The sequence below is a fragment of the Globicephala melas genome, chromosome 4 (assembly GCF_963455315.2).
Source record: "Globicephala melas chromosome 4, mGloMel1.2, whole genome shotgun sequence".
NCBI lineage: Eukaryota > Metazoa > Chordata > Mammalia > Artiodactyla > Delphinidae > Globicephala > Globicephala melas.
The window spans coordinates 66,829,535-66,848,990 of NC_083317.1; the positions used below are offsets into that span (position 1 = coordinate 66,829,535).

Below are 19,456 nucleotides of genomic sequence, written 5' to 3' on the forward strand. Positions count from 1 at the left end.
TCAAGCCCTACATGAAATCAGCCAGCCTCATTACCTTAAATGCCTTTTGTAATCTAATGGGTCATATATTTATACTTATAGTCTGGCCTATCCCCAAATTCCTGATATAGGTATCCAGTTATAGGTATATGACATACACTTGGATGTCTAATAAGTATCTCAAACTTATGTCCCAAACTGAGTTCCTAATATTCCTTTCCTTTCTCCCACAGTCTTTCCCATATCTGTTAATGGCAATTCCATCCTTCCAGTTTCTCAGGTCAAAAGCATTAGAATCAATCTTGACCACTGTATCTCTTTCACACTCTAACCCCAACTTATTGGCATATTCTGTTGGCTTGACCTTTATAATATACTCAGATTCTGACCATTTCTCACCCTTTATACTATTACCACCTGGTTTGAGCAAGCCTCTATCCATTTCTCACCTGAATTATTGTACTAACCTTTTAACTGCTCTCCTTTCTTCCAACCTTGACTCCCTTTAGGATATACCCAGCACGAAGAGTGATCCTGTTAAATGGAAATTAGATTATATTACTCTATTCTCAAAATCTTCCCATCTCATACCAAGTAAAAGTCTAAGTCTTTACTGTGTCCTACAAGAACCTTCATGACTTAGCTCCGTATTATCTCTGATCTCATCTCCTATAAGTCTGCCCGTAACTGCTCCAGAAGGTCAAGATCTGTGAATAGTTTGAGATTTTACTTTACTTGCAAGCTAATAAATTTAAGTTGCCAGTTTCATGGATGCTGATAGAAGACGTGAGACTCTTGGATCAGAGATAAAGGATAATCACAGTTGCCAGAATATTTTGTGCTGGTTTCCTGAGCCTTAATTCCACAGTACAATGCAAAGAAGCCTCCTCTTCTGTATAAATCTGCTCAGGCTGCCTTAACAAAATACCACAAACTGGGTGACTTCAACAACAGAATTTTATTTTCTCACACTTCTGGAGACTGGAAGTCTCAAATCAACATACCTGCACTGTTGGTATCTGGTGAGAGCTCTCTCCCTGAGTTGCAGACAGCTGCCTTCTCACTGTGTACTCATGTGACCTTTCCTATGTGTGGGGGAGGGGAGGGGAGGGGAGGTGGGGAGAGAGAGAGAGGGAGAGAGAGAAAGAAAGAGCTAGGTCTCTGGGTGTCTCTTCTTATAAGGACACCAATTCTATCAGATCAGGGCCCTACCCTTATGACCTCCTTTAACCTTAAATATTCCCATAGAGGGCCCATCTCCAAATATCAATACATTCACACTGGGGGAGGGCTTTAATATATGAATTTGGGGAGGGGAAATGAACAAATATTAGTCCTTAACATCTTCTACTCTATTTAAAATTTAATCACACCCTTTTCCAAGAATTTCTATCCCCTTTTCTGCTTTATTTTTTCCTTAGTACTTATTGCTATCTAATCTCATATATATACTTACCGTATATATTGTCTGTCTCTATCATAGAAAGTTAGTTCTGTGAAGGTACGGATTTTTATCTGTTTTATTCACTATTTTATTCCCCTGTGCCTAAAACAGAGCCTGGAACACATGGTAAACCCTCAATAAGTATTTGTTGATTGAATGAATTAAGATTTTAGTGGGGAAGACTGGTAATTTGGAAAGCTGGAGAAGGTACACTTCTAGCCAGTAAGACCTCTTTTAGGAGGAAAATCCTCATTAATTGTCTGGTGAATTATTTACTGTAGACCGAATTGTTAATATCTTACTATAGAAGTCCTTAAATTTAAGCTTCCTTTGTAATGTGTATTTCTGAAATAGTAGAGGCTATATTTTGGACTTACTGAGCTTTTTTTTAAAAATCATGTTACATCATCTAAACATGTTATTTTTAATTTTACATACTTTATAAAGTACTTTCTAAATGGAATGTATTTTTATAACACCCTTCCTAAGTCTCTGGTACATGTACACTCCTGAGGTATATCAGCCTGGGATAACTTCCTTACTCTCTCTACATGATGTCAAAGGAGAAAGGAAAGAAAAGGCTGCTAGGGCGCTGCTTAGGGGAGAATCTGCAAATGTCCAAAGGTCAGTCTACCCCAAGTTACTTCCTAAGCTTCATTGTATCTTGTCTCTGGGACTGGTAAAAATCACCCATAGGTAATAGTTTGGCATGGATATTCAACCTTGGAGAGTCTAGGTGAGTAAACCATTTTTCTGTATAAAAGATGCATAAGCCTGCCTAAACACCAAAGCTAGTTTGGATTTTTTTTAATACAATCAAAATTGCTAGCATGAACTCTAGATATTTAAATTTCATGAAATATTCTGAGTGTTCATTTTCAGAAGAAGAAAAATAGCATTTTCTAGTGAATGAGTCTATAAAATAAAGAAGTGGAATCAGTTGGCATTATTTTTTCAGCTGGTTATTCAATAAATTAAAATTATAAATTTTCTAAAATTTGCTCTTTAAAAAAGTATTTTAATGAATACTATATAGTATAATGAAAGGATACTGGATTAGGAATTAGGAAACCTGAGTTCTAGTCCAGGCTCAGCCACTGACTTGCTATGTGACCTGGCCCAAGTCTCATCATTTTTCTGGGTCTCTGTTTTCTCATTAATATAATGAGAGGATTTGACAAGTTGATGTCTTAGACTCCTTTTAGACCCCACCTTTTATGATTCCAAGTTATTGCAACTGACGAACTCACAAATCTACTGATTTATGTATAATACTGCAATATTATGACACTATAGATATGAATTATCATAATATAAAACATTTATCACCCATAGATGAATAGCAGCTGTTTTAGAATTTCATGTGCCAGTGATATGAAATTGTTTTTATAGGTACATTCCTCTCATTGAAAGGAGCTGTCCTAACATTCTCCTGTATGGACCGAACTGGCAGATTAATGCAACCACCATATGAAGTCTGGAGGGATCCAAACAACATAGATGAAAATGAGAAATCTTGGAGAAGAAAGCTGGTCATGAACTGCCCCTCTCCATCCCAAGAAATAGGAGATCATCAGTATACAATAATCTGCTCAGAAAAACAAGCCAAAGTCTTCTCACTGCCTTCTCAGACTTGCCTCTATGTTCACAACATCACCGAGACATCTTTTATACTGCAAGCAGATGTGGTGGTCATGTGTAACAGTGCCTGCTTGGCATGCTTTTGTGCCAATGGGCATATCATGATAATGAGGTACTTGCCTTCTTTATAAATTATCTGGTAATCATAACAGTGCAAACAAGGTACAATTATGAAAAGTATATGTGTAATGTGCAAGATGTTATCAAGAAGCAACCTGAGATCATTGTTTCATTATGTTTGTGAATGTTTTATTGCTCAAAAGTTTGAGGAGACTTTGAGTTTTTATTTGTTTTTGTTTGCTTTTTGTTTGTTTTTTGTTTTTGCTAAAAATGCTTTGCATTGTGAATGAAATATGTTAATTGACATCAAGGAATCTAAGGAAAGAGTGATTCTCCAGTCATTCACACATTCATTCAACATTTATTGAGCACATGTTATCTCCCAGATGCTATGCTAGGCACGGGATATATGAAGATGAATAAACTACAAGGAAAAGAAATGAACTGTTACCTTTACTATGTTTCATAGTACACACAAGAATTTTCCATACAGAATTTAATTTTATCCTTATAACTTCTCTAGGACATAGGAAAATAAAGTGTTATTTGCATCCTCCATTTTACATATGTTAACAAATTTGCCTGAGGTTGCAAGTCTAGGAAAAAGTGAGATCAATACTGAACAGTATACTAAAAGTCATTTTATTTTAACCTGCTCTAGCTATGCATTAAGAAATATACATGGAGGGAGAGCTTGGATGCGCTTTTGAACTGAAGTCGTAACTATATTGAAGGCTAGGTGGAAACAGATGTGAGGGATAATTGAGGGAAATTTGCTGAATGTAAAACCAATTGGTTGTGAAAGGTAATGGAGGTCTTTAAATCTCAGGGTTAGAAAAGAACTTAAAGGTTAAAAAGTTTTATCATGAACTTGGATAATAGTGAGGTCATTAGCAGATAAGAAAGTCAGAATTTAGAAAGACTGATAATGAGAAGTTTGGGAATGAATTGAGAATGAATGCTTGGAATGTGAGGTGCTTATATGCCAGCCTGCAGAAGTTTAGCCAGCAATTTAAGGTCTGGACTCTTAAAAAAATAGGGATGGAAGATACAGCTCTGGAAACCATTTACGTAAATGCATTAGTGAAAGTTGTAGCCGTGAATGAAATCATCAAAGAGGACACTATAAAAAAAGTGGAGAAATAGACTGGTCTTAGGACAAAAATTGAGGGGGAGGGGTGCATATGTCTACATTTATGTAGTGGAGAAAAAAGAAACTCCAGCAAAGGAGATTGAGAAGTCATCAGAGAGCTAGGAAAAGGATCAGAGTAGCAGAACTTCATGAAATGAAAACGACAGCAGAGTATCAAAACGATGGTCAAGAGGTAGTACAAGAAAAAACCCTAGATCTGGCACCTAGATATTAGTGATCTTTGAGAAAGCAAATCTTAGGAGCACGGTGGAGGTAAGACTAAATTTCAAGGGGGCAAGAAGAGGCAGTGGCATAGGTCAGGGGCTGACAGACTACAGCCCCAGGCCATACCTACCCTGCCCTCCCCCCAATCTGATATTGTAAAGCTTGCAAGCTAAGAATGGTTTTTACATTTTCAAATTGTTGAAAGAAATCAGAGAAGAATATTTCATGATATGTGAAAAGTATATGAAATTCAAATTTTCAATGGCCATAAACAAAGGTTCGGGGAACACAACCACACCCATTTGCTTACATACTGCCCAGAGGGGCTTGTGCACAGTAGGGCAGAGTCGAGTAGTTGCACTGGAGGCCTAAAATATTTACTATCTGGCTCTTTAAAAAAAAGTTTGCCAACCCCTGAGACAGTATTCTTTGGGGAAATTTTGGTAAAAAGAGAGATGAGAGACAGGAAAGTAGTTCGAGAGCAAACCTGGGTGTTTGAGAGTGTTTTTATTGTTATGTTTTATTTAATAGGGGAGACATGAGTAGATTTGTAAGCCAAGAAGTAGTTAATGAAGGAGAAAGTTTTGAAAACATAAAATCATTTATGGCCTGCTCATTCTCTTACATATTTCTTACTCTTTCTCTCTTCATCTGGTTTCTCTTTCTCAAGCTCTTTTTAAAGATTTCTGAAGGCCATTCCAGTCTTGTTTGAAAATAACGACTTAACTCCTAGACATGCCTTAGTTTAGAAGGAAAAAAAAATGTGTGTATACACTCCCCTGAGCTCACGTTTAGTCACTCAAAAATGTTATTTCGCAATTGAGTTTTTAGCTTGATAGTGACTACTTACCCTGTTTTTGCAAAATTTTAGTATGTCTTCTTTTCTTAAATGGTACATCTGAAAATTAATTTCTACTTAAATGAATACATGCTACATCTACATTTATGAGGAGGGGAATTTCTTGAGAAATGAAAAGCAAGAGTTTAAAAAGCAACAGGAGTCATAGCAATAGGAAAGATAAAATGATCTCTCTGTCTCTGCCCTTTGTAAAAGCTGTTTTACATGATAATGACTACTTTAATATTATGTCCTAGTGGAAACTCTTTGTGTTCACGAGGATCTCAAAAATATTTGAAAAGTGATTTTGACATGATTTTAGTAATGTGTAAGGTGTGGCTAGGAAACATGTGGCTTGAGTAACTGGAGTCTACAAATTGGCATGCTCCTGACCTTGCTAAGCATATTCCCAGATCTTTCCAGACCCTGTCAGAACTTAACTACGGGACTTTCCTGGCAGTCCAGTGGTTAGGACTCCGTACTTCCAATGCAGAACTTAACTACACTGAGCCCAATCTCCTCAAGTCCTAGTTTTCAGATAGTTGCTAGGTAGGTATGATTGCTCATGTGCCAATGTACCCAGACCTAGAAAAGAGTAGAGAGAGATGCAAGAGGCTTATCTATGTATAAAGTTCTCAAATTGGGCTGAGAGAGCCATTTTTAGTGGGAACCATCTTTAGTTACCTGACACTATTTCCTTATAAAAATGTCCTTGCACAGAAAAAAACTTTTTTTTTTTCATCTTTAAGAGTACTTGTTTCCTAGACCTTAGCAATTGACTTACTCTTTCCTTTTCCTACCAAAAGTGATTACACCTGTTGTATTTTGTTGGCTTACTTTTATTATGCTACATAGACAACACAACTTACCAGGAAAGTCCATAGGAACCTCTTCCCCACCACAGCCCATTAATCTGAATGAATGGAAGTCTGTTTAACTGGGTTTGTTTTGGACTCATATCCTAAGGATCTTTGTTACTTCAAACGCCATCACATGTATTTTTAATATACTTTTTTCATACTAAATCTTTGAAATTCAGTATATAATTTACACTTACGGAATATCTCAAATCAGACAAGCCATATATCAACTGCTCAATAGCCACATGTGGCTAGTGGCTACCATATTGGACAGCACAGCGCTAGGACCTCATGAAAAACTTATTCCTATAGCACAGATTTCAGGTCCCATTTTATATGGTAAGATTCTAGGGCTTAAGTTGTAATTACAAACTACTTTGATAAGAGAAATAAGCACTTTTTTTTCAAGGTGCTGGTTTTATGATCTGGGTTAATTTAAAATCATTGTGCACACTACAATTAGTAGAATGATTTCAAAGCTTGAGATTTAACTACAAGTTTATTTTTCTCTTTTTGGCATTAGAGATGTGCTTTAAAAGCATCGAGATTGGTTTTCTTTAGTAGTTTGTAAATCTGGCTCCAGTGACAGTATCCAAAAGTACATTTTTATAAATATGTAAGCAGAATCATTTGACTACAACATTAGGATAAGCATAGAGCCAATCAGTAAGACACTTGAGATGTGGTATTAGCTTGGATGTGCAAATTTTGATCTATTATTTGTAACTAATTCTGTTACAGCCCCCAGCCATGTTTGTTTATTAATCATCCCTTCAGTGCAGGTGCCCTAAGTCATAGGTGATTTTCACTTTCTGTGTATAGAGGAAGTAAAGGAATGGGGAGCAAAGCCACTCCATTCCCAGGCACAGTGAACAAGACCCACTTCATCAGTGTATAACCTCCTCAGACCCAGTTCTGCCTTAAAAAGAGACAATAGACCAAGTATGCAGGCAGCCACTTTCTAGCTGTGGTGTTTCTGCCATAATCAAAGATTATAACTGTACTGTAGGAACCTGTGAAATGCTCCAAAAAGCATTTTGAAATTGCTGGCCACTGCGTTTAATCCATCCTTCAAAGACATTTGCTAAGTATCTGTGTGGATTAAGATAGAAGAACTGTGCCCATAATTTTTTGTGAATATGATTTTATGTGAAAGTCTAGTTTACTACCATTGAAAATTCAAGAGGATAAAGAAACAACCATAAAGTAGTGGTATAAAAAGTATTGTTTCATGTAAGGATCTGCACATTTTATACGAAGAAATTAAAAGCTTCTAACAACTTGAAAATGAAATGTGGATTTGTTTTTTTCCATTCAGCCTACCTAGTCTTCGCCCAATGTTGGATGTTAATTATTTGCCACTGACAGACATGAGGATAGCACGGACGTTTTGTTTTACCAATGAAGGACAGGCATTATACCTTGTCTCTCCTACTGAAATTCAGCGGTTAACATACAGCCAAGAGATGTGTGATAATCTACAGGTAGGTCAGGCACATTTATGAATAAACATAGGACACAGTTGTAAAAAGAGAAAAAGTTAGAAAGATGTCTAAAAGCTAAAATATTATTGAGCCAGACAATAAATATGCCTGCCCTAGAACATGTTTTGAATATATGTTCATCATTGTGATGCTACCAAGTTCTAGTGTGGTTCCAGATATACACAGAAAAAAATAAGAAAAAACGGGATGTGCGAAGAATGTGATCATACATATCAATGGTTGTTTTGTGTGTTTTATTGGTTTTTTTGCCTATGGAGAATCCTCTGAAAGATTATGAAAATCTTCCTCCAGGGTGGGGAATATGTATGTACACACAAAAATTCTGCATACAATTCAGGGAGTTAATGAAATTTTTTTAAAGAAATCTTAATTGTGATTAAGAGCCATACAAAATAAATACATATCCTGTAGGTTAGAATTGGGCATTTGTCTTTGATCATAGCGGTTAAGCAGAACCTAGAAACAAATATAAAAGCCTATCTAACCTTGGATAAGTAAATGTGGTCACAAAATGTTAAAAGGCATCTTAGGGATTTAATTGGTTTCTCCTCATTTTAGAAATAAGAAAACTAAAACCCATTCATTACAATATAGAGGTTCAGAGCATAAGCTCTGAACTATTTAAGTAGCATTTTGCTCACTTATATAACTTTGGCCATTTTACTTAATCTACTACCTTGAAGCACTGCTGTGAGAATTAAGAAAGAATTCATATAAAGCACTGAGCACAGTGCCTGGAACATAATAAGCTTTAAAAATAAATAATAATAAATGTTATTCAACAAATACTTAGAGTTTTTTATATGCCTGGTACTTGGCTGGGCTCTAGGAACACAATCATAAACAAGATACGAGTCCCTACCTGTTAGTGTGGAGGGAGAGATAAGTAAACAGACAACCACAATACTCTGGAAAAATGCTGTTATATGGCTGTGCCGGTGCTGGGGAGACATGTGAGAGGGGCACCTGGGTTGATGGAACAAAAGGGAAGGGGTAGTTAGAAAAAGGTTGTGAAGGATGAATAGGAGTTATCCATAGGAATGGATGGCTGGAGATGGAAAAGGTAATAATATTCTTGACAGAGCAGAGGCATGCGACAGCCCCAAGGTTCAGGCAACTTCCAACAAAGTGCTGAGTTGGGAAGTGGAGAGAGTGAAGGGTTGATGCTGGAGAGTTAGTCAAGAACAGAGCTTGGAACACCTTGTAAGCTCCTTAAGGAATCTGGCATTTATCCCCAGGGCAATAGCAAGTCATTGAAAAGGTTTAACAAATTTGTTTATTAAAGCTAATATTCTGGTTGCAGTATGGCAATTAGTTTTGTGGAATTAAGACTAAAAGTAGGGAGAAAAATTTGGAGGCTTTTTAAAATAATTAAGGCCAAAAATAATAGTGGTTTGAAATAAGGCAGCCAACAGTGAGGAGAGAGAAAAGTTAGCAGATTCAATGGCTATAAAGTGTAATCAGTCGGATTGGAGGGTTATTAGATGTAGGAGTGAAGGAAAGGAAGGAATTAATAATTATTCCTGTATTTCTGGGTTGGGGAACTAAGTAGATGGTGCAGCCATTTCCAAAGAGAAGGGATTCGGAGGAAGAGCACAGGTCTGGGGAGTAGAGGTGAAAGGGGATGATGATGACAGTCATGCTGCAAGTTCACAGACAAACTGATATTAGGTCAACGGTCTGACTTTGGGTTGAAGTTCCTTCCTCCAAACCAATGGTTCTCAAATTTTGGTCTGCTTTAGAAAGACCAAAGCAAGTTAAAACTTTTTAGGGCAAGTTAAAAGTTAGGAAAAGTTAGAGCAAGTTAAAAATACAGATAACCAGAACACATCTATGCAAATTTTGATTTAGCGCATGTGGAATAAAGCCAGTGCATCTGTGTTTCTAACAAGATATCTCCCCAGTCATTCTAAATTACATCAAATATTAAGAACAATTTTACCTCACCATGCAGTAGCTGCCTACTTTGACTCATTTAAATTATCTTGAGCTACTTCATTATTTTGTACGTGATATAAAAATAAATCCAGCCTTTCTCTACACACCACCTGGTTCCAGAAAGGGAACTAGGACAGGAAAGACGCTATGGTAATTGAAAAAGAATCAGAAGTCTAGATTGGCAGTCACTGATCAAGTGTAAATTAATCCTAGGGTGAATATTAGCTTCCCATGCTTTCTAATTGTAGAAGGAAGAAACGAAGAGGGCAGAAAAGTGAAAATTTTAGGATGTCAGTTCTTGGAGAAGGGAAGGGAAAGGAAGGAGATGGAGAAAGAAAGGCCAGAGAGAACTGGGAGCAAAGCAAAAATCACCAGGAAAATATATGGAGAACAGACTGCCTTTTCATGACATGCTCTAACCTGCCACCATGTTATCTTTTGATCTGTTACTTTACTCTTAGTCTAATGCTGTTTTCTTTTGATCTGATATAGGACATGCTAGGAGATTTGTTTACTCCCATAGAGACACCAGAAGCTCAAAACAGAGGCTTTCTCAAAGGACTGTTTGGTGGAAGTGGACAAACATTTGACAGAGAAGAGCTCTGTGAGTAACAGAAGACCTATTTCTAGACTAGCGTTTTGCTTCTATACCATGAAAACTATTTGTTTACCAAACATGAATAAAATTGGTCACTTTATATTAGATGCAATTCTAATAGTATATGCAATTCATAGTACATGCAATTCATACAAAAAATGAGTAAGCTAATAAATGTGTCATTTGCAGGTAGATCATACCTGCAAGGCAGGGTGAAGACATTTGATTACTAAAATCTGAAAAAATGTTTTTGAATCTGCCTGCCTTTACTTCTAGGAAACAGATTATTTATTCAGAATTCAAGGTTTACCAATGGTTACAGAATAAATTACTTTAAAAAAATCTACCTGCGAAACTCTGATGAACAATAATCAAAATGCAGTAGAAAGATACTAGGGAACATTTTTCAGAGATAAATTAAGAATACATTTTCCAGAATATCTCACCCACCATTTGGTCTTACAGATCAAAACTCCTTTTTTGAATTTTTAACTATGCAAAAGATCTAGGTACCTCCATACAATGGAATAGTATTCAGCCATAAAAGGGAATGACGTTTGATACATACTACAACATGGATGAACCTTGAAAACATCATGCTAAATTAAAGAAGGAAGACAAAAATGGCCACATATTGTATGATTCCTTTTATACAAAATGTTCTGAATAGACAAATCCATAGAGACAGAAAGTAAATTAATAGTTGCCAGGGACTGAGGCAAGGAGGGACTAGAAAGGGACTGCTAATAGGTACAGAGTTTTCTTTTTGGGGTGATGAAAATGTTCTAAAATTAGACAGTGGTGATAGTTGCACAAATCTGTGAATATGCTAAAAACCACTGAATTGTACACTTAAAAAGGGTGAGTTTTGGGAATCTCCTGGCAGTCCAGTGGTTAGGATTTGGAGCTTTCACTGCCGGGGCCAGGAGTTTGATCGCTGTTCTGGAAACCAAGATCCCGCAAGCTGTGCAGCATGGCCAAAAATTAAAAAAAGGGGTGGTGGTGAATTTTATGATATGTGAATTTTATCTCAATAAGCCTCTTATTTTTTAAAAAACTGATCTAGTTTCCATTCCTAATGTTATATCCTTGGGAATTCTCACTAAATTTTTACTAAGAGAGCTGTTTTTCAATATTTAAAAATTACTTCATTAAAATTAAGTGAAAATGCGCTTTGTAAATGATGGGGAAATTTTTAGTCTTTTATAAAGTTCCTACAAATGTTTATTAATGCCCATCATGCATACACCCCATTCTCTAGTATTTACATACACACACACACAGAGATTTTTGAAAAAACGACAACTGCGGCCTACAAAGACTGACAGCAAGATGAATACAGAAGATTGGAATGCCAACTTGGGCAGAAATTTAAATAAATGATCAGGCCTGAGATTGGAACAGACACTAATATGGGTTAAATATGAGGTCACAATAAAATTGTGAGCATCCCAATTCAGCAATGTCAAGAAATGCAATTGGGCTTCCCTGGTGGCGCAGTGGTTGAGAGTCCGCCTGCCGGTGCAGGGGACACGGGTTCGTGCCCTGGTCCGGGGGGATCCCACATGCCACGGAGTGGCTGGGCCCGTGAGCCATGGCCGCTGGGCCTGTGCGTCCGGAGCCTGTGCTCCGCAAGGGGAGAGGCCACGGCAGTGGGAGGCCCGTGTACCGCAAAAAAAAAAAAAAAAAAAAAAGAAAGAAATGCAATTATGCCGTATTGTATGGAACACCCCCCCACACACACACATAATAAGGCATATGGTACCAATATCTCTCTCAGTCTCTTTCATGGGCATTTTTCTTCGGTAAATGCTAACATCTGCAAATACAGATCTATGATAGGAACAAATATGTCTCTTCATGAGAATTATGACAGTAGAATTCAATGTAAGTACTTTGGTGATAAACTTGACTATAATTACTTGAATTACTGACAGAATGTTTTAAATTGCTATGGCTTGAACTCCCAGTTGGGGAAGCTTCAGCAGGAAAAGCATCACGCAGCCTCGCACAGCACATTCCTGGACCAGGTGGTATAGAAGGGATGAAAGGTGCTGCCGGAGGGGTGATGGGAGAGCTGACTCGTGCACGGATCGCACTTGATGAGAGAGGACAGAGGCTAGGAGAGCTGGAAGAGAAAACTGCAGGCATGATGACCAGTGCAGAAGCATTTTCCAAACATGCACATGAGGTAAACTGCCTAAGTAAATAAAGGCATCTTCATACAGTAATAACTTTAAACATTTAGGTCCTGCAAAAGAAAGCCTAAACAGAGATGTCACTGAAAGTAATCCTGTGTGAGAGCCAAGGTAACTGGGATCTCATTATAAGTATTATAACTCCCCTCATATTGGGGGGAAAAAATTTTTTTAATACTATATTGATACTTCTTTACCTTAGAGGATGACTTAAAAGAAAATTATCCACTGGTTCTGGTACACTGGGTCTATATTGTGCATCAGCTGCTAAAAAGGTACTTAGGTTGATTACATGATCTCCCCCAACAAGGTGTGAGGGGGCAGTAGAGGCTGGGATCCACACACCCCTTTTTGTCTCAATCATTAAAAATCATTTCCTGTCAGGCAAATCTTTAGAGCTTGATTGGTTTTTTAAAAAGTCTTTCTATATGCACTTTATTTCAAAAAATAAAGGAAGTCTTATAAGTTTTGAGATTTTGATATGCATGATTAGCTCAATATGAGCTTGCTTTGATTAGCACTTTTAAATAATTTTTTAACATCTTATGGTGACTATTTTTTCTTTGCAGTTAATGCTGAAATATAAGGATAAGAAATGGTACCAATTCTAAACTTCTAAAGAAGCTATGACTGCTTTGAGAAACCATTATTCAGGGAAACCATATTTATTCCCGGCATCACTATTCAACTGCTAGAAGACAGTTTCTTCCACAAAATGTTCCATTACAGTCCATCTGAAGTTATCATAAGGGAGACTTATCAGAGACACTGTACAACCCAAAGGCTGGAACCCTGGTTAAAACCCCAAGATATGGCTGAATTTGCCTCTTCCCACGTGGAATGGAGCTATCATCTTGGCATGTCGTTTGCTAAGGATTTACATTTAGGAACTACGGGGAGTCCTGATTTGAAAAAATCCTGTACAAACAAAAACCATTAATGCACTTAATGAACAAAAATTTTGCATGATAAATTAACATCTTAAGAGGAAAAGAAAAAAAAAGCATGTTGTGACAGAAGAAAAAAAGATTTATGGTAAACTATTTTTATAAATTGGACCACACCTGACAATTTAAAAAAATCTGTGTTAGAAGATATCAGTGCATTTCAAGTACATTTGCAATACCCAACTGAAAAAACAAACAAAACCAGACTTTTCTTTTCATCTATAACTTTCATTATCTAGAACATTATTGAATTCTTATGGCAAGAGTCTGATTAACGTTCTTCTCTCTCCATAATATTTTACATTATTCACAGTTCTTGGTCATAATCAAATATTGCCAGTACAGTAAATTATTCCTAACACAATTATATCCATTTCTATCACCTTCAGAACAAGTTGCTATTTTTAGTCACAAACCGTGCAGGGTTGGGTCACCTCGAAGCATTTTTTCAGCCTGGCTTATACTCTGCAGGGGAGTTGACAATAGGTTTGGGGAAACTAGACTTACAGGAACAATGCAGCTAGCTTTGAGAACTGATTTCACTCACTCTGGTTTCAGGTTCTAAAGTGATATATTTTTAATGCTCCATTTGTATCCTTGTCTGCCAATTACACAGTATATTACTGTTCAATCCCAGTGGGGTCTTCAATTCAAAGGTGCTCTTGCAGCCTGACACTCACAGACCAAACTGGTCATTCTCTTTAGTCTGATTCAGTAAAACCTCAGTTAATGTTTTAGGAAAGGGATTCTGACATTTCTGATTAACAAGGGCTTTCATTAGAAATTACTTTTTGGTTCAATACTTACTATTAAAAATTGTTATAAAGTGGTGGTGTTTTTGCTATCTTGGCTTTAGTCACCATTATGGACAACAGAAATTTTGTCACTCAACAGGCTAAATAACATAAGCCACAGGATTATGTCAACAGGTACCAAATACCTATTCCTTATTAAAAGCTCTTTTAAAAATGGAATGAAGAGGCTTCCCTGGTGGCGCAGTGGTTGAGAATCTGCCTGCTAATGCAGGGGACACAGGTTCGAGCCCTGGTCTGGGAAGATCCCACATGCCGTGGAGCAACTAGCCCCGTGAGCCACAACTGCTGAGCCTGCGCGTCTGGAGCCTGTGCTCCGCAACAAGAGAGGCCACAATAGTGAGAGGCCCGCGTACCGCGATGAGGAGTGGCCCCCGCTTGCCACAACTAGAGAAAGCCCTCGCACAGAAACGAAGACCTAACACAGCAAAAATAAATAAATTAATAAACTCCTACCCCCAACATCTAAAAAAAAAAAGGAATAAAGAATATCCTTAACATGATAAAAGATTATCTATTATAACTCAACAGAGAGCTAGTAGAGGCAAACAAAATAAAGATGTCTGCTACCATCATTTAATATGATTCTGGAAGTCAAAAGTCTTAGGAAATGAACATATGCAGATTCTGGGACCCATCCTATAATATGTATGTTATTCTTTCAAAAAGAATCTTTTTAAAGAAAATTAATGGGTTCGGCTCATTGAATTTTGATTAATCAAGGTCTTACCAGACTCACATTGTTTCTTAAGAATTCACCATTTTCCTGAAGTCCAGGCTATTTGAGTAGCCAAAAATAGTATTTCTGCTTGTTTTTTTAGTTTTTAAATTTTTAGTGAATTTGTTTAAAGTGGCACTTCTTTCAAATGTTCTCAGTAATTTTGAGAAGAACAAATTAATCTTTGAGAAGAGTAATCTTTGAAAAGAGATGGGGGAAAGAGTCAGAAAATGTATACCAGGATAGCATTTCTCAGAGTCCTTGAATTCTCCTGATTTCTCAAAAAAGCCTCTCTAGGAATCTCTCCAGACTCCTGTGAACAGCCTTAGGGTAACAGAACCTGACTTTGAAATACAAACATGATACATAAAATTATATAGTAAAAATACTGAAGAAACTTGAGACCAGGATTTGGAAAACACTGGTAGGCAAATTGCACTGCACTATTTGTACCATCAGTTTTAAGGACCCAGTTTTCTGATTTTCTGAACAAATACTTTATCATTTCTATACTTAAAAAAAAAACCTAAGAGTAAAATATTGGTTTATTTTAGAAGCAATGAAATAAAGCCCAAAGTGGCATTAAATTCAATGACTATCTCTAAAGCCCCAATAGGATGTGACTTAACTTGTTCTGTATCAGGGTTTCTCAACAATGGCACTGTTAACAGAAAATTCTTTGTTATGTGGCACTGTCCTTTGCACTGCAGGTGTCTAGCAGCACCCCTGGCCTCTCTCCACTAGATGCCACTAGCGACCCCCACTCCCACCCGCCCCAAAATGACAATCAAAAATGTCTCCAGCCATTGACAAAATTACCCCCAGTTGAGAGCCACTGTTCTACATCATTTGGAGACAGATTAAGTGTGAATATGTAATATGTCTTGTATAAAATTAAACATCGTTAGTACACAGTAACAAATTATTATACCCAAAATTACATGTGTGGTTCATATGCAATAAAATGCTATTTTGGGGAAAGCTTACATGAATCACTGAAAGATAACAATTACAGAATATTTTAAAGCATACAGAAAAAATACCAGAAAGGACAAAATAGCATTTCACAGAAGTGCTTAAAACTGGCTTTAATGAATAGATCAAAAGTTTATAATTGGCACATCAATTGGAAGTAAGGTGCTTCTGAAATGCTTGAAAAGAATAGGTTCTTTTCGTCTTTCAATATTGTTTTTATAAACCCTTTCTTAATGTAAGGGTAACTTCATCCCACAAACTCCTGATTAGTGGAATACAAATTAATGAGGTTTTACTGTATCAAAATTATTTTTCTAATTCAGAGATAGCAATAACAAGAATCTAATATGGACGTGATTTTTCTCTTTGAACATTTCTGTTGCACTGACCTTAGCATGCGCGTGCATGCGCACACACACACACACACACCACCATCTCACCATCATCATCATCTTTAGAAAATGAGTACTGTTGATCCATGTAATACTTTACATCTCTCTTCTCTACTATTTAAATGTCTTGCCTCTATCTTAGAACATAAGAAAAATACTCCTAGTAACTTGAACAATGATAGAGAAAATGACTCTGAGCCTTAGTTGTCATCAAAATTACATTTTGTCTGCTTAAGGTGACATCAGAAGATAAGGCTTGCAAATCAGTCTCTCTACAAGTTGACCATATCTCATTATGATTCCCTGAAGAGATAACCCCTTCTTAGTGTCCCAGGAGAAAATGGGCCTTTAGCATTATAATTCATCATGGAGCTAGAGGTATTTTTTTTCCTGGTTCTAATATGCGAGCAATAATCCCTACCAAGAAATCATCCATTAACCTTGGAGTTTGGAGGGATGGATGATTGATTTATCATTTATTTTAATCCACTGCAAAAGCAGTACTGCCAGCTCTGCTTTCTACACTTCATTGAGACCCAGACTTAGTGCCCGTCATCATCATGGCCATTATCTGACTAACTTTGGAAGGATGGTGACAGAACTGAGTGAGATGTTTTCTGATAATACAGTCATAAAGATAATGTTTCAAATCTTTCATATAGCATTTGAATGATTCTCCAGTTAATAAATCAGAATCCAGGTCTCTAGTACTCGAAGATCTTAAGGGATTGTAAAGGAAAAAGTTTACCGTTGGAGTCCTTTTTTAAAATGTGAACCATGTGTCTGTTATCTGCATTAAGGGATCACCATGGCTTTGAGGAAAGAAAAGGAAAATAAAGATTATGCCCAAGGTTGGTTGAAGAAGATTAAGATTAGCTCTTTGAGATACTTGGTTTTAAAATGTTTGGCAGAAGGGAAAAATGAAGCATATTTAGAAGAGTAAGCTAAAAGCCCTCTCATTGGTTTAGGGTCATTGGGACAACCCAGGAGTATCTGTGTGATTATAGCCCGTGTCCATGGGAAGGCATTGTTAACTTGACCACTTTTGTTCTGAGAGGGCAATGTCAAGAGTCAGATGTTTCTGCGAGGCCTGCCCTTTGCATCAGGAGAAAAGTGGTAGCCTTTGCAGCTTCTTCACCTATGTCTTCTGTAGCCCCAACCCCACTTGTGACGTTACTGTTTCACAGACACACTGCTCCAGGGGCCAGAAATACTTGCCAGTAAGTCATGTATTTGGATTGCACCGTTCCAGGGAGCATGGCTGTAGAAGTTTATTGTGTATATGTGCAGACAACATAGCCCTGAAAGGACAAAATTCAAAATAGGAAAGGTCTGACTTAGGAAAGAAGAGAAAGTGCAATTTGGTACAAGCGGGCTGGGGTAAAAAGGGACATGGGAGCCAGAGTGAAGCATAAGAAGCTTTGATGAGGAACCGAGGCACAGTTGGTCTATTTATACATTTATGTAGGGAAGTGATTCTCAACTTTGGCTGTGCATAAGCATCACCTAAGGCGCTTCTAAAATTCCCAGTTACACCAAAATCTTTCAGAGTGGGTACCAAACATCAGTGTTTTTGAAAGCCTCCAAGATAGTTCCAATGTCCAGCCAAGGTTGATAACTATTACTAAGGAAGACACATTTGTCTACCCTGACTGGCGTCTCAGCCCCACTTCTGAGGGGTCAAGGAAAACAAGATATTGGAGATATTGGCCAGATTGATATTTATTCTGTGTCGCAACCCAAAACAAATGTTCTGTAAAAATTTCTGACCAGGCAGTGCCCCATTAATTCTTAACATCTCTGTCTTTGTGATTTTCTCCTATATGACTGGCCACTAATTATTCCAATTCAAACATCTAGGTTTCGACTGCCTTATACATGTGACATCACCAGACACCAAAGATATCATAAGAAATTTAATACCATGCAACGTGAAGTGGAAAACTAATTCTCAATAGTGGGATAGTAGAAATTCTCAAAACAATCATTCACCAAATCAGGTCCAAATTTATTACTCATTCTTCATTTGGAGGAGACATGGGTACCAGGTACCTGGTTCTGCCACAGCTATATTTTATTGGATTTGATCTTAGCAAGAAGGGAGAGCAACTCTCCCTTTTTGATTTTTGTCTTTGCTCTCAGGGCAAAGGAGTTTGGATTTATTTTCTTAGTTACTGGACATGTGTTTAAAGGGAGAAGAATGCCTGCAGCTGACTATGTGGCCTCCAGTGCCCTGAAAGAGTGATTTCACCTTCAAAAACGGGAGAGTCCGCCTATCCAACGCAATACTAGTCAATGAGAAAACAGAAGAGTTCTCTCCTCTCACACTGCTCCCCTCTGGTATTGGCCCATCCTTCTCAACTGCAAAGCCAGAAAATAAACTAGGTGGTAGTTATGGACAAGTGTGCACAGGATCAAAATCTCTAATAACCTATAATTTTTAGTACTTAATTATGTGATGTTTTATTCTAGGAAATAAGAAACAGATGACATCATTGATGTATCTTTCTTTCATCTTAAGAATTTTTGCATCTTTTCAGAAAATGACAAATTACTATTTTTCTGTTGCACTCAGCAATTGTGACTATACTTAAAATTCTTGTAGTCTGTAGAGATATCAATAAAATTGTATATGTTTGTACATAGATGCTCTCTTATGTTATGTCATACACCACTAATGATTGTTGCCAAGATTAAATGTGGACAGAGGTAAGACCCTCATTTGCAACAGTGTGAACTATGGTTTTGCAAACTAAAATTGTTTTAAAAAGGGGAGGTGGGTGGGGGAGCGATGTAAAGCATATGTATTGGAACTAAAATAGAGAAAGGGGTAAAAAAAAAAAACTGAACACAAGTTCCCCAAACTGAAAGATTTTACTAGTTTATTAATCTAAAATGGTAGAAATAAATAAGATGTACTTACAAATTCAACATTCATACCTACTTCCTCACTTTTTTAAAGTTCAGACTTTAATCCAATGCAGGCAAAAAAATAAGCTATTATGGGCTTACACCACCACCTACTGGTTATTATGAACATACATTAACCAGCACCTCCAAAAGTCCCCCAGAAAGCCTGCACTCTTCTGCTCCTCTGGCTTTCAGCTGCATGGTTAATTCCTCTTCATGCACTTTCTTTATATTTACCTCCACTGTGGCCTTGGCCAACTACTCTTACTCTTCCAAATGCTGTC

General features: G+C 37.2%; 1 protein-coding gene across 7 annotated transcripts in view; it reads left to right on the top strand.

The window, feature by feature from the left end:
* Positions 1-18,903, top strand: part of STXBP5L (syntaxin binding protein 5L) — a 364,746-nt gene extending 345,843 nt beyond the window's left edge. For all 7 annotated transcript variants that reach the window (XM_060298126.1, XM_060298127.1, XM_060298125.1 and 4 more), the window contains 5 exons: positions 2,816-3,176; positions 7,498-7,663; positions 10,115-10,226; positions 12,191-12,411; positions 12,988-18,903. In XM_060298126.1, the coding sequence (XP_060154109.1) occupies positions 2,816-3,176; positions 7,498-7,663; positions 10,115-10,226; positions 12,191-12,411; positions 12,988-13,029 (902 nt within the window). In that variant the 3' untranslated portion in view covers positions 13,030-18,903. The remainder of the gene's footprint in view (positions 1-2,815; positions 3,177-7,497; positions 7,664-10,114; positions 10,227-12,190; positions 12,412-12,987) is intronic.
* Positions 18,904-19,456: the final 553 nt, after the last annotated feature.